This window comes from Onychostruthus taczanowskii, unplaced genomic scaffold, assembly GCF_017590055.1.
Source record: "Onychostruthus taczanowskii isolate IOZ18803 unplaced genomic scaffold, ASM1759005v1 scaffold50, whole genome shotgun sequence".
NCBI classification, from domain to species: Eukaryota; Metazoa; Chordata; class Aves; order Passeriformes; family Passeridae; genus Onychostruthus; species Onychostruthus taczanowskii.
Window position 1 is genome coordinate 467052 of NW_024502569.1, and position 14224 is coordinate 481275.

The following is a 14224-nucleotide window of genomic DNA, read 5'->3' on the forward strand; positions in this document are numbered from 1 at the left end:
CACAGAATATTAAGTGGAGTTATGGCTCCGTCAGTATTTAAGCAATGGCATTAGAACAGTATGAATTTCATGAGTGATATGCATAAGACAGCACATGAACTCTTCCATAATTGTGCTACATTATTATGTTAAAAATGTGTATTTTTTCTACATTAATGTCAAACTAAGGTTTACTATGATTATCACCTCCTCCTTTCTATTATTACAATTAGTTTTTAGCAATACACTGCCTGATTAGGCAAAGTGATCAGACGAACCAACAAAATATTTGTTCCTGTAACAGGATATTCAACTTAATTCCTTACTACATGAAATAAATAGAGCTATAATAGTTCCATGAAAATATTGTGACAAAAATTTTGGTCGATTCTTTTGACATGACAAATTTCCTGAAGATAATTATCATTTACAAAAGTTACTATTAACAAAACTGTATTCCATTTCCTTTTACATCCTCTATTTTCTATTGAAAAAAATCTTAAAATTATCATGCTAAACAATAATGAGGGATTTTATAAACTGCCCTTTACCACTTATTGATGTGTAAGCACGAGTATTAGATATAGTACTATTAAGACAATAGTCTTTGTCCGCTTTGTGACCCAGGAAGAACCAGAGAGCTGTATTTGAGGTCACCTGTTTCTGTGGAATAAACTCGAAAGCTCTTGTCCCAGAAACCACAGATAAGAATGTAGCGATTATCTGCCGTGACCACGAAGCAATGCGCGTTGATCTGGATGCTCTGATCCACAAGGTCTGTGATCTGACGTTTGTTCACACCAGAGTTATTGGCTGTAACGAAATGCAAAACACATCTTACATGTAAGCCATTCCAACACCTTCCTGTCATCCATTTACAGGAGAAAATGAATACATTTAACTTTCAATGAACTGTGAATTTGTTGTTGAGTAAGCATTTTGAATATGAACATTTAGAGCTGTCTATATGGGTGTCAGAAATACAAAATTATTGTGAGATTTCTAGTTCCCCTTTGAATAAGAGATAAGATTTTACAGGAGATGACAATTTCTTATAAGTTGCCTGATGCACTGCATAATATGTGGTAATAATTTTAGTGCTCTGCAGAAGTAGTATCTCAAAACAATATGAACCAGGGGAAAGTGGTGGAAATCCATATAAAATATGAAACCAATATTAACAATACTGCAGAGAGACACTTCTTGCTGGTTGCTATCTCTTCCACAGAAAACAGCTTGTATTGCGTGGCCTTGACAACCCCACACCTCCAGATGCTTAACCAGATTAAATACATAAAGATTCAACCAATGAATGAGGAAAGATCTTATTGAGGTCTTCATCATCCTCATGAGGGGAAGGGGAGGAGCAGGTACTGATTTCTTTACGCTTGTGACCATGGATGGGACTCAAGGAAAAGGCATGATCTGAGTTAGGGGATGTTTGGGTTGGATATGAGGAAAATTTTTTTACCCAGAGGGTGGTTGGGCCCTGGAACTGGCTCCTCAGGGAAGTGGTCACAGAACCAGCCTGAGAGAGTTCAAGAAGAGTTTGGACAATGTTCTTAGGACATGGTGTGACTCTTGTGTGAGGTCCTGCACAGAGCAGGGGTTGGACTTGATGCTCCTGATGGGTGCCTTCCAACTCAGCATATTTTATGGTTCCATTACTCTATTTGAACCTAATGTGATTTTCCAGTACAGGAAAAGTAAGGGTTATCATCTGCTCCTCTAGCAGGGACCCAGGCCATGGACAGTACTTTTAAAAGAGGCAATAACACCTAGAAACTTCACCAGACTGAGGGAAAAGGAATGGTTCATGCAGAATCCCACCAACTCAACTGCCAAATGAAGTTGTTTAGAAAAATATTAATGACTGGGAGGCCACAGCTAATGTGCTCTGTCCTCTCTGTGACACAACAGACAAGATATGGCAGCACCATAAAAGTGTGTTCCATCTCAGTATTAACTTTCTGAAAGTTGAGTATATAATCTAAGTTAATTTTATCCACTCCACCCAGTCTCACTGAAGAAGAAAACATTTTTCACATGACAAGTCATCTCACAGTGTAGTTGTTGTCTAAGTGATAGACAACTCCAGAGGAGAGTTTGTCTTTCTATAGTTATGGAGGGAATCTTGACAACTAACTTCAGTTACCCAAAGTTAGAGAGGTAAAAATCACTCTGAGAAATATGTTTCTCCTAAGATAAGAACACAATCTAATGCAGACAATAATCTGATTTTCCCCTGTTTTTTGCTATTCTACCTAAAGTGCTCACAACTGCATGAATAAGAGATTCAGCCAAAAAAAAAAAAAAAAAAAAAAAACCAAAACCAAAAACAAACCCACTTCATTCTATTTTAAAATTGTTTGTGGAAGTTAATATCATGTTTGCATACATTCTAAGAACACATATTTAAATTACCAGACCCTCTATGTCCATTAGCTGAAAGATAATGAATATCAAATTACTCAAATTTCCAGAACAGATGGGCCTTAGCTTGTGAGAGAAAAAACTAAAGAGAAAACCACTATCATTATACGAGATCAAATGAAGCACACAGAATGAGAAAGCTAACTCTCCTGAGGTAGTTCTTTGTAAATCTTTTGAACATGAATATTGACACAGAAAAAAATGGAACTTTATGTCTTTAAAAATGTAATTTTTTCTCAACAATGCTACAAACTTGTCTCTAAGAACCTTCCCTACACCAAATTTCTGTTTCAAATTTCTGAATTCCCTTCCCCCTACAAATCAAATAAGTGCAATAATGAAAACTTATGATATTAGGAAGTCCTGCAATCAACAATTTTAGCAGATGCTATTTCTCAAATAATTCACTTTCTCAAAAAATTCTGGATTTTAAAAAATACTATCAATTTAAAATCCAGTATTTTCATTATTAAATTAGTATTGTTGATTAAATCCAAATCATAAAGTGAATGAAAATAAATGGATCTGCAACTGTACTGATAAACATAGTGCTGACTGTAAAAAAAAAATATGTTAATTCCACAGGACCTTCATGTTTTATTTTACTAATGTGACCTGATAAGAGAACAGAATTATAGATATGGGATGACAATTTAACTGACTTAAATGGTTGTTTCTCAAATACCAGTTGCTGGTGATGTTAATAACAAATAGCATTCATGTAATTTATTCAGCATCAATAGCTAATGCTTTTTAATTCTTCAGGACTGACAAGAATAAATATTTTCCTATTTTCTGTGTTAAATGAAGCATAATATACAAATATAGCTTAATCAATAATTCCTGAAAATGCCAATTTCAAATATATTGCTACATTTTCATCTTGACATACCAATCAATGGATCCATTTCAATTGGAAGATGATGGGCTTGATCCAAAGAATATCCTGGGGCTCCCCGAAGGCCTACACATGAAAGGAAGAATAAAGCACATAGAAACCTTTTGACATAATTTTCTAGGTTTAAGAGTTTGTTATTGGATTGTTATATATTTTAGGAAGTAACTTTTTACTATTTGCTTTATTAATGTTTTAAGATTTCTTTATGCTTCACAGATATGCATTTGTTAACTCTTCGTTTATGTAAAAGTAACTATAAATATAGAAGCATCAACTTCATCACAACTTTTGCAGCCACACACATTCATTAAATAACTAATTTAAAATAGTATAAGAGATTTTTTTTTACTTTTGAGAAGAGATCTTAGCACAGAAAATAAAGTTAATTAAATGAAACATTTTCATGAGTTTATTACATATGGAAACCTATATGTGACAGAAACTTGGACCTTTTCATGGATTTATCTAAAATTTTTAGATGTAGAACTGTAGGGTACAGTAAATATGCCACAATTATTCCTGTTCATTCTATTCTAAGCAGTCCTTAAAAAGCTCAAATGTGCATCAGGTGCTGCAAATTTAGTGTTATCTTCTCTCATGCACAGATAGCATTTCTTTGGCTCTTCTGTGCACCTTCCCTGGTATATAAATCAAATAGTCACCACTGAAAACACAATTTTTGTCACGAACTGCCACATTGCAAAAGAATACCCTCTATAATAGAACATACAGATTTCTGAAGAATAAAGCCCATTTTCTACTATTGCAATAGACAACTGGAAGAGGTAAAAGAAAAGTTAGCTCTGCCATTTTCATAAAGACACAGCTCTGAGAACTTCTTCCCTTCTTCCTGTCTCTTCTTGCAAAACCCAAGCAGTTTGGGACAGATCTTTACTGGTATTAACTTAGATTCATCCAATTCTATTATGAGATGTCTCTGTAAATGCCTCCTGCTGTTTGTTAATTCCAAAGCTCTACATACATTCTGCAACAAGCGGTCTGTGCATATATTTCTGTAGATAAAACTATCCTTTATATTAGAGTTATGCTTTATTAAAATAATGTTATGGCAATAGTAGGAAATTTATACCCTATCCTGGATTAGCCTCCTGCAAAATAAGCAACATTGCCAAGCAGGATGTAAAATTAAGAAAATAATTTCAATGAGGTTTGATTCTCGAAACAGTTTCATTTTCCTCTCTTTCTATTATAATATATTTAGAAACTATTCCCTTTTTTTAAATTTAGACTAAATGTTTACAAATGGTGTGAAATTTAATTTACGGCTGGTTCATGCCTTGAATTCTGAATTTTTGCAACATGGCTTATGTTTTACAAGAGTATAGAGGAAAACCTAAAATCTTACTGTCATATGCATCATGAAGACCAACAAAGCTTCAGCTATAATAAAGGACTTCAAATCACGGTTTTAAAGGAAACCCTTGAACTCCAGCCTACTGCAATGTTGATGAGAATAATTCCTTCACAGTAAAATATGGGTAGGAATTTTGCATTCTCTTGACTTGAAAGTCTGGATGAGAAATCCAGAACCAAATAAACTTCCTCAAGTAGAGGAGACATGAATGATGATGGGTACAGAGTATTTGGACAGAATCCCTGAAAAATCAAAGGAAAATAATTAGGAATTAGCCAATCAATGTTAGTCAAAGGTGTATTAAAACAACACAGGGCAGTTGCTGCACCTCTGAATCATTCCTGACACTGGAATCTTCTGTTGAGAACCTTGTCACTAAATACTTTAAAAAAATGCTGGTGTTTTTTTCCCCTCTAGATTTTTACCTTTTGTTTTAAAAAAATGGGAAAAACATTTTTTACATGTAATGTAGTTACACCTGATGGAGTATTATAAATGTTTCCAGATATTGCAGAATAAGAGCTATTGCTGCAGCAAACTACCTGAGAAAATTAAACCTGTTTGTTTCCTCATGTACCTCATGGCCCCACCACCTATTTTGCAATGCTTGGAACAGCCTCAGCACCTGCATGTCCAGGTGACATAGACAGTCCCAATGGCAATATGGAGAGGTGAGAAGCGGGGCTGGAAGGGAATTTTGGGATGGCCCTATTGGATGGGCTATTTTGAGGGAATGAGGAAACTTCTCAGAATAGTTCAGTGTCTGGCTGCTTAGGCTTGTTTAGGCTCCCAGATAATCCAACAGCGACCCAGGGGAAGGATTACGACAAGATCCGGAAATTTCTCTCAAGCAGCAGATAGGGATATACCATCTCTAGCATGTCAGTATGTATTCCTGAAACCTGGGACATATTAATATTTGCTGTGTCAAGAGCAACAGCAGTCTCCTGAAAAGCATTGTATCAAAGACTGATCCTGAAGTAACCACAAATCGATTGGCTGCCATGGTGATGTGCTGCCGTTAAGGAGAGTGTTTCTAGGAATGACGCCAGAGTAAACAGAAGCTGTGATTATTTGACACAAACCAGAAGAAACAGTAAATTTTGGTGCACAGGCAGGTGAGTGAGCTAAATTGCACTCAAAATTAAGGCTGTGTTGTTAAAGTCTTCAAATCTGAATGAAGTGTGCCTGCAAGGACCTACCTACTGTGTTGTGCCACCGATTGACTGCAAACAGCCTGCTGCAAGTGACCGTCACCACGGCAGGGATGGTCAGGTGGGGCAGTGTGTTGGCTGCCACGTGTGTGACAGGGGAATTTGATGGGAACTTCAGCACCATGATGACATCCTGCTGCATCTGATCTTTAAACATGAGGGGGCTCTGTGGAAGGAAACACTGTTGAGTAGAAAGGAGAAGAGAGCAGAAGAAAACAGAAGGGATAACACAATTAGTGAAGAGGTCCGAGGGAAAACGAGGTTAAAAAAAAGCAGGCAAGCATGTGCACATACAGGGAAAACAACACTACCTGTGCATCTACTCTAGTGATGGAGGAGAGCAAGATCACAAGCTATTATTGGAACATTACACGAGGATAAATAGAGAATAGGTATGGTAAGGGTTATCATTATAGGGTACAAAATGACCATTAGCATTAATTAGCATACAGGAAAATGTAAAATTATTCAGTAGTTAATATTCATAGAGATATGTTTTAATGAGTTAATCAATTAATACATAATAAATATTAATTCTCTAAACTACAATAGTTGAAAAATAAATTTTAATAGTGAATCAAAAATGCACAGATATTTTTCCTTAATGAATTCCTCATAAGAAATACAGCACTTCCAAACACAGACAATTTAATTCTAAGTAAAGCATATGCTTATTAGGGAGCCTGTAACATAATAAGGTTATAATAACCTAAGCCTGTTCCATGATTCTGCAAATGACACAACTGTTTTTACATGGACAAGGATAGCTATTGAGTACTGGTTTTAAGGCAGTTTTTTCCAGCCACTGTTATAACAAAATGAATTATTTCTAAAAGGTCAAATATTCCTTTCTGCTTATCACCTTGAATTATTAAAAATATATTATCCGTATCTTAGGAATGTAAAATAAATATTATCTAAGTTTGACTTGTACACACTTAAAATAATACAACAACCACTTCCAGATCAATTTCCACTTTCACAGTGTACAGCTACATAGAGTGATTTTCTTATAGATAGATAAAATGATTGAAACTACTGCATGTATTACTGATTATTTTCAAACCTTAAAAAAAACTCTAGCTCTAAGCATTTCATCAAAGGCACTCAGGGCACAGAAATCTGTCTTGTTCATTCTGGCTATTTCATACGATTCTTTGTAAGAAGGATAGAGAAGAATGTGATGGAAATGAATTTGAGAGTTTGAATTGAAACTCAAAATATACATTTCATTCTCCTGAGGGAATGGGTGGGAGGATTCCAGCATGATTTGAACTTCAAAACTTCATTTTTGTCAAGAGACATTGTTCATAAATCAGCCCCTAACAATGCATCCTTTAAAACAACACAACATATGCACTCTAAGGAAAGCCTGCAGCCATTCCCACCACTTGCAGAAACAAGAATGCAAATATGTATTTATCAAGTTTATATTTTTTAGGATGGGGCCTTCTTATACTATATTAGTAAGAAAAATCCAGGTCTGTATGAAACTAAAGCCAGTCACACCTCCACCTTCCTCTGCTAGATCCCTGTGACTTGTTGCTACCCAAAGCAAGTATGGCTGCATGGGCAATGGGGGGCATCAAAAGTGTTGCTTTAATGAGTACTTTATGACCTACAAGGGACCCTAAGGTTCAAAGGGAATGCATTCCCAGCCAGCAGTCATGTCTCACCAGGTGCATGGCAGAGCTCCGAGGTGGATGGGGCTCAATGAGCAACTGTGATGGCGTCTGTCCAAAGTTCTGTATCTGCGCCTCCATGGCCTGCGGGCAAAGGAGAGGGACTGTCAGGAGCAATATGCATCAAGGAGAGAGGTCAACACACTGTGTGACAATGCAGGCATATCCCAAGTCAGCCATGAAAAAAGTCCAGAAAATTCACCCGGTGCTCTCCTCCCAGGCTGCAGACTCATCCAAGTGTTAGTATTTTGTAGACAAGCTTTGCTTCTCCTTTCAAGCATGCTTCAGTTAACCAACTAACCATTCTCATCTCCAGTAACTGGCATTATATGTGAAAATGTTAACCTGTGAGGACATGCAGTTCAGGTCTTGAGAGAGCTTTTGGGTTTTTTGCACTAAAAAGAACATATATACCTTAATAAAGTCCTTTGTAAGGAGAAAAGTATGAGGGTCTCTAATAAAATAAGCCTCTGGAATCTTAAATGGGGGGAAAGAAAAGAAAACTGAGAAATAAAATTTATGTATTAAATATAATAATAAAAAAAGGTATTATTTCAACAACATTAGTAGGTGAAAACAAAAAAATGCCAGAAACGAACCTTGTCAGGCACAGTAAGACTAATGTAGAAATCCTTCCAATTTGAATGCATTCACTGAATATTTATTTTATCCTTAATTTTATTGCATTTTTTCATGGGCTTTCAGGCTTCATGGGTTAGAAATGAAAACTTTGCCATTTAAACACATTCTTTAGCACAAGTGTAATTTCAGAATAAATCTTATTCTAATAATCTAATAAATCTTATTCTACTAATTCTATAGGTAATAAAATACAGCACACATACCGAAATACTTCTGCTACTCAAGAGTTCATTCAAACAAAAATATATCTAAGATATATTCTTAAAAACTTTGACAAAAAATTGTTACTTGTAGAAACAATACTGTTAGAGAATACTCCTTATTTTTCAGACAGGTATTATTTTATTTGGCCTTGTAAAATCGAGAATAAAGCATTCATAGAAAACTAAACAGTCAGATTTTGAAATTCACAGTGCATTATGTTCCTATATATATACTGTAGCCTGAACTACTGACCCTTAATATTTTTCCTGTGAGCTTTATGAATTTTTCATTGGCTACACAGAATTAACATGAAACCCCACCAAAAACATTACTTTGTTATTTTGTTATTTCCTTCAGACATAAAACAGTGAGAAGCACCATAAATACTTCAGGATACAGAAGAATCCTTTTAATTATACATATTTTTTCATTCCCACAAGCCAACCTGTGCTTTCCTCCACTTCACGGCATAAATGTAAGAACAGATGTCAGAGAGAGATTTCCTAACAGGTCACTGATGTCCACCACTCTTAATGCCCTAGACTGACAGGTATATAATGGAATACCACAAACAAACATTTGCTGAAAAAGAATCTTAATGCAAAGTCCAGCCAAGCAGCTGAAGGACAATGGATTGTAGCCCCAGCACATTTGATGCTGTAATTATATCCGTACAGGTGATTTCTTGTTTGTTGACTAATTCAGAGTGAACTTCAGCCTCCAAGGCACAGGCTGCTTCTTGGGAACTTGAGAGCATCTCAAATTTTGTTAACATCATTTAATGGTGAATTAATTTAAATCACAGATGACTTTTATAAAAAACCAACACATTTGTGTGGGCATATGTGTATATGTGTGTATACGTCCATACAACAGCTATCTATATGTACCATACAAGCAGTATCTCTTTACACAATGTGTAAATACCTTCACTCATGCAGACATTTTTTATACAGGAATACAAAATCCAATTCAAGTCACAAAAAATAGTATTTTCTATTGCATTCAGTACTTCAGAACTGATTTACCAGAAGGGAAAGGAATAATATTTGTCTGTGAATTTTATTTTCAAAATTACAAATACTAATATTAATAATATCAGTATATGTCAGTGTAATATATACTCCTACATATATCTGTTGGTATTTTCAGAAAATTAATTTCCATTTTTTGGGGATTTTTTTCAAATAATTATCAAGGTTAATTTAATTCTAATTTTTGAAAGAATTCTGTGTTGAAATAGGAGTGTGAATTGTATTTGGCAGCAATAATGAAAAAAACCCAATCTTCCTCTCCTACCCTTTAGAGTGATCCCTTAAATGATACTTATGTTCTCTCACAAGAGCACTGAAATGAATTATTAATTTTTTTCAATGCAGTTCAGTTCTAATTTACACATTTACTTTCATGTTGTTCAGTCTTGGCAAATTCTGATTGCTTGTCTGTAAATTCTGCACAAATAGATATTGCTGGCTTTCCCTCTCAGTTCAAGTAGATTTATAGAGGCAATAGAAGAGGAGAAAGAGAAGCAGAATACAATAACAAACTCACATGAATTTTTCAGATTGTGAGGAATGGACACTCAAAATGTAACGAGCAAAAGCAGCTGTTATTTTACAGCTGAAGATGTGCTGGTTAATGCTCACATAATCTATGATCCCGTAATTTTACAACATTTAAGTTAATGTCAAGTCCTTTTGTAACCAGAACAAATATGGAGCCAAGACCTTGATATTCAGGGAATACCAAATATTTTTGCTGGCTTGCATTTACAAGGCAATTGCCTGTCCCCCACGCCATGGATAATAATGTTATCCTTTTCAGTCAAAATACCATTTTTAAAACTGACACCTCTTACAAGCATTAAAGAAACTGAACAATGTTGATTAAAAAATACCCATAACACTTAGCTACTACACTGAGACTACAGTCTGCACAACACCACTGCTGTGCACAGCTACAGCTGGTATTGCTCTCTGGAGCTCACAGTACTCACAAAGGACAGAAAAACCTCGCCAGAACGTAACACAGAAGATAAACATAAGCACGCAGAGATAAAGTGACTGGCCCAAGGGTATTCCTAACGCTGCCTCCTATCAGATAACTTGACTCAAAATGAAAAGCAGGTACAAAACAGGTCTGTGAATAATAATGTAATACATTGATTTGTTTGCAAGAGAACTCTGGCTGTATCTAAAGCTAATCTGAAAATTGGTAAATGTACACCACAGTTTTTCTTGAGGTGTTAATCATCAAACTTTAGATTTATTTAATGGTCCTAAACATTTCATTCTAATAATTTTATTCCTTTTCTCCCATCAGATCTTGAGTATTGTGTGCCAAGTGCAGCACCAGTCCCTGAGACACACATTCTAGTCAATTTAATACAAATTTTAATAAAATCAAGTTTATTCTCATTTCACCTTCAAATGGCCTTCATGCAGAAAGAATATAAGCTTGGAATTCAGTGGCTGCCAGATTTAAAGCTTTCAGAACAGCAAAATGGCAATTATATTAGTTTTCTCTTCCTCAATAAGGTGTTGCAGAAAAGCTATTTAGTGAGCTGATTTGAGAATCCCTGCTGTTTTTAATACACATAAAATGAGATTTGTACTCCAGACACTTCAGGGAGTATCTGTTAGGATATGATCATGTATTCAGAAAAATAAAATGATTCTTAGCATATTATTTGATAATAATAGGTCAGAATGAGGAAAAAGAATCTGCAAACTTGCTGGCAATTCCAAATTTAAAATTAGTCAATCTCACACAAGGTAATTTATACACTCAAACAAAATGTGACCTCATAAGACTTAATAATGGTCATTTAAAAGTAATATAACTATATATCTCTTATATATTTGCATACATTTTGTTCAATAAAACAATATATCAGACAACCAAATCTTATGAATAATACAATGATCAATATCCTCAACATTTTTGCTCAAAAAAAGTAATTTATTGGTTTCCAATTTTTATGCTTAAATGTAGACTGCACATTCACATGGACATTGGGATGCTGCCCTGCACCCTGGAACTTGAGTCCTTAGTGTCAGTTTCCCATGGAAGGAAGAGTTCAATACATCTGCTTTGCACATTATTCAGTCTACTGAAGCATTGGGGTTTATTTCTTAATTCTAATTGAAATAAATATAAGCATGTTACTAAATAATCCATGCACTCTCTTTCTTTAGGGGTAAGATTTATTTCTAGTGGTCAAAGGCAGTGCCTCTACCAGGAAGAAGTGAAACAACAGAAACAGAGATTCACAGCAAAAGAGGAGAGGAGAGGAGAGGAGAGGAGAGGAGATTCTTTTCAGTTAAAAGGGACCACAGTGATCACCCTGTTCAACACCTGACTGCTGACCAAAAGACAAAGCCTGCTGTTAAGGGCACTGTCCAAAAGCCTCTTAAGCACTTATGGACTCGGGGCATCAGCTGTGTCTCTAGGAAGCCTGTTCCAGTGGCTGATCAATCTCTCAGTAAAGAAATGCTTCCTATTGTCCCATCCATACATGCAGCTTTGAACTATGCACATGTTCTATCACTGTATCCCAAGGAGAAGAAGCCGCGTTCCTCTTGAGGAAGCCCTGTTGAATTCATGTCCACAGAAGGGTTTTCCCACCAGGCTGGCTCCACCAGGAGCTGCAGACCCCAACAGTGACAGAGCTCTGCCAGCTGCACTCCTGGAACACTCAGCTTCTGTGGTTTGGGAGCCAATTCACACAACCCAAAGCTGCTCTGCAGCTTGAATGAAAGCATGGCAAACAGGGGTGGTTGGCATATTCATTTCAGAAGCACAGTTCTAATCTAAATGCAAATTCTAGAACTGACTCATGTGAAACATCACAGAAATTAAGGTTTTGTTTAGTTGCTGACACACCGTTGCAAAAAGGGTAAGCCATTAAGCAGTTTAATTTTAACATACTTTTTCTCTAAAAAGGTTCTTTAGAAATGCAGATAAAATCGCCAAGGAAGATATTAACAGTCTGTTTAATTTGTAAAATCCCCTTGCTGAGAGAGCTGCCTGGTGATTTGCTTAACATAAGAAACATAAAAGCATGAGCACTTTTACTATAAATCATGAAGTGAAGAAAGAAATTCCTGAAATTCAGACTGTACTGCAGATAGACAATATTTTTATTATGTGAAGTACTTGTTTTATTAATCTTCACTGATTACCACAATGGTCAGTAAACTTTCTAAATTTTTTTATCTTTCTCTATGTATTTTATTAATTTTTATTTTTTTAAACATGTTCAGGCATCTTACTACTAATTCCCATAATCCTGATGTGTTTTATTCCTTGTGCTGGTGCTCCAATTTAGCATTGAAATTTTTCTATAATCCATTTTCCCCTGTGCATGGGGAGTGAGTCCAATGAAGAGTGAAAATCTGTAGGCATTTGAGAAATATGCACCAAAGCAATTTTCATCCAACACTGCCATTCCTGAAAGTTTATTTCATTTTTGCATCTAAGTAAACATAGGAATCTTTTATGTACTCTCCCTCCTGTGCAGCCAGCACACTCAACAGCCCCCAAGCACTGTCTTCTTCAGAGCAAAAAAGATTGACAGCCCTTTGGTGGGTAACATAAACAGCTTGAAGTGTTTTTGTTTTGTACGAGTGGTGTGAGATATTGCTTTTTTCTTTGTATCTACAGATGTTAAGCAGCACCAGTATCTTCAGGATTTTTGATAAGTTGATTAAGAGTATTGAATTCCATTTTATTACTGTATATTTGGAGGAAAGAAGTGCTATAGTTTAAACACAAGCAATGACTCAAGTGCTCTGGAGGCTTCGATACAGTCAGTTATTTAATCAGGATACTCAAGGGACTGAAAGATGGGCACTGAAATGGATTTTCTCCACAGGTCACTACTTTATTAATTTAACAATGGAGAAGGGGCATCCTTAAGCTCGTTCCCCTCACAGGAGGTATCTCACTGGATCCTGTGTGCAATTAAATGGCTCCCTAGCAGAACACCAATAGCTAAAATCTGACCTTCAGCTTCCCCCCAGAGCTCTCCACCCCTGAACTTCTTCTTCATTCCCCTGTGAAAGGAGAGAGTGCTACAAAAAGAATGAGAATGTGAAAGGTAAGATCTCCTATTCTCTTTACAGGCATAAGTCACATCGGTGACCTTGTCTGTCTCAGGGAGTGCTGCCTACTGCCTCTCACATTTACCTCATGAAGCTACTAATTGTGAAACCTAGTTCTCCCCTCTTTCACCTTTATGTCTCCCTCTCATCCTTGGCCCTGGTACTCCAATATGACTCTCATGACCAAAAAAATATTTTAAACTCTCCCAGCTTCAGCAAGCATTTGATTAATGGACTGCAAGTGGGAAATAAATTCAATACATCTCACAAACAAAAACAGAGCAGATGAAGCAAAAATATCATAAAGGCAAATATCCTGCAGGCAGGACAGGTTCAGCTAAAAGTGTTCCTTACTCTTTCATGCATTCTCTCACTAGTAAAGTTCACACTTGCCTGAGTACAAATGTTTCCATTCCCCTGGAAATTGTGGAGAACTTCCTTAGGCTGAAAAGGGCTGATAAAGAATTAAGTGCTCCCCTCCCTTCCTAACTATACCAGAAGGAAAAGAAAAATCCTATAATTTTTCTCATTCTTGTCCCTTCCAACTCTGCCCAGAACAAAGAATTTAGTACAGATATAACAAAATTATACTAAAACCTAAAAAAAATCTGTTCTACTCTTAAGCAAAAAGATTTGACTCCAAATTCCTCTGATAAGGTCTGAGTTGTTATTGGGGCTTCTCAGGCCACACT

The 14224-nt window shown here is 36.0% G+C and overlaps 1 protein-coding gene across 2 annotated transcripts in view; it reads right to left on the bottom strand.

Annotated features, from left to right (window-relative positions):
• Positions 1–14224, bottom strand: part of NBEA (neurobeachin) — a 451755-nt gene that overhangs the window by 15890 nt on the left and 421641 nt on the right. For both annotated transcript variants that reach the window (XM_041416040.1, XM_041416039.1), the window contains exons 51-55: positions 7996–8058; positions 7576–7665; positions 5888–6080; positions 3305–3376; positions 637–792 (exon numbers count right to left, since the gene is read on the bottom strand). In XM_041416040.1, coding sequence (XP_041271974.1) covers positions 637–792; positions 3305–3376; positions 5888–6080; positions 7576–7665; positions 7996–8058 — 574 coding nt within the window. The remainder of the gene's footprint in view (positions 1–636; positions 793–3304; positions 3377–5887; positions 6081–7575; positions 7666–7995; positions 8059–14224) is intronic.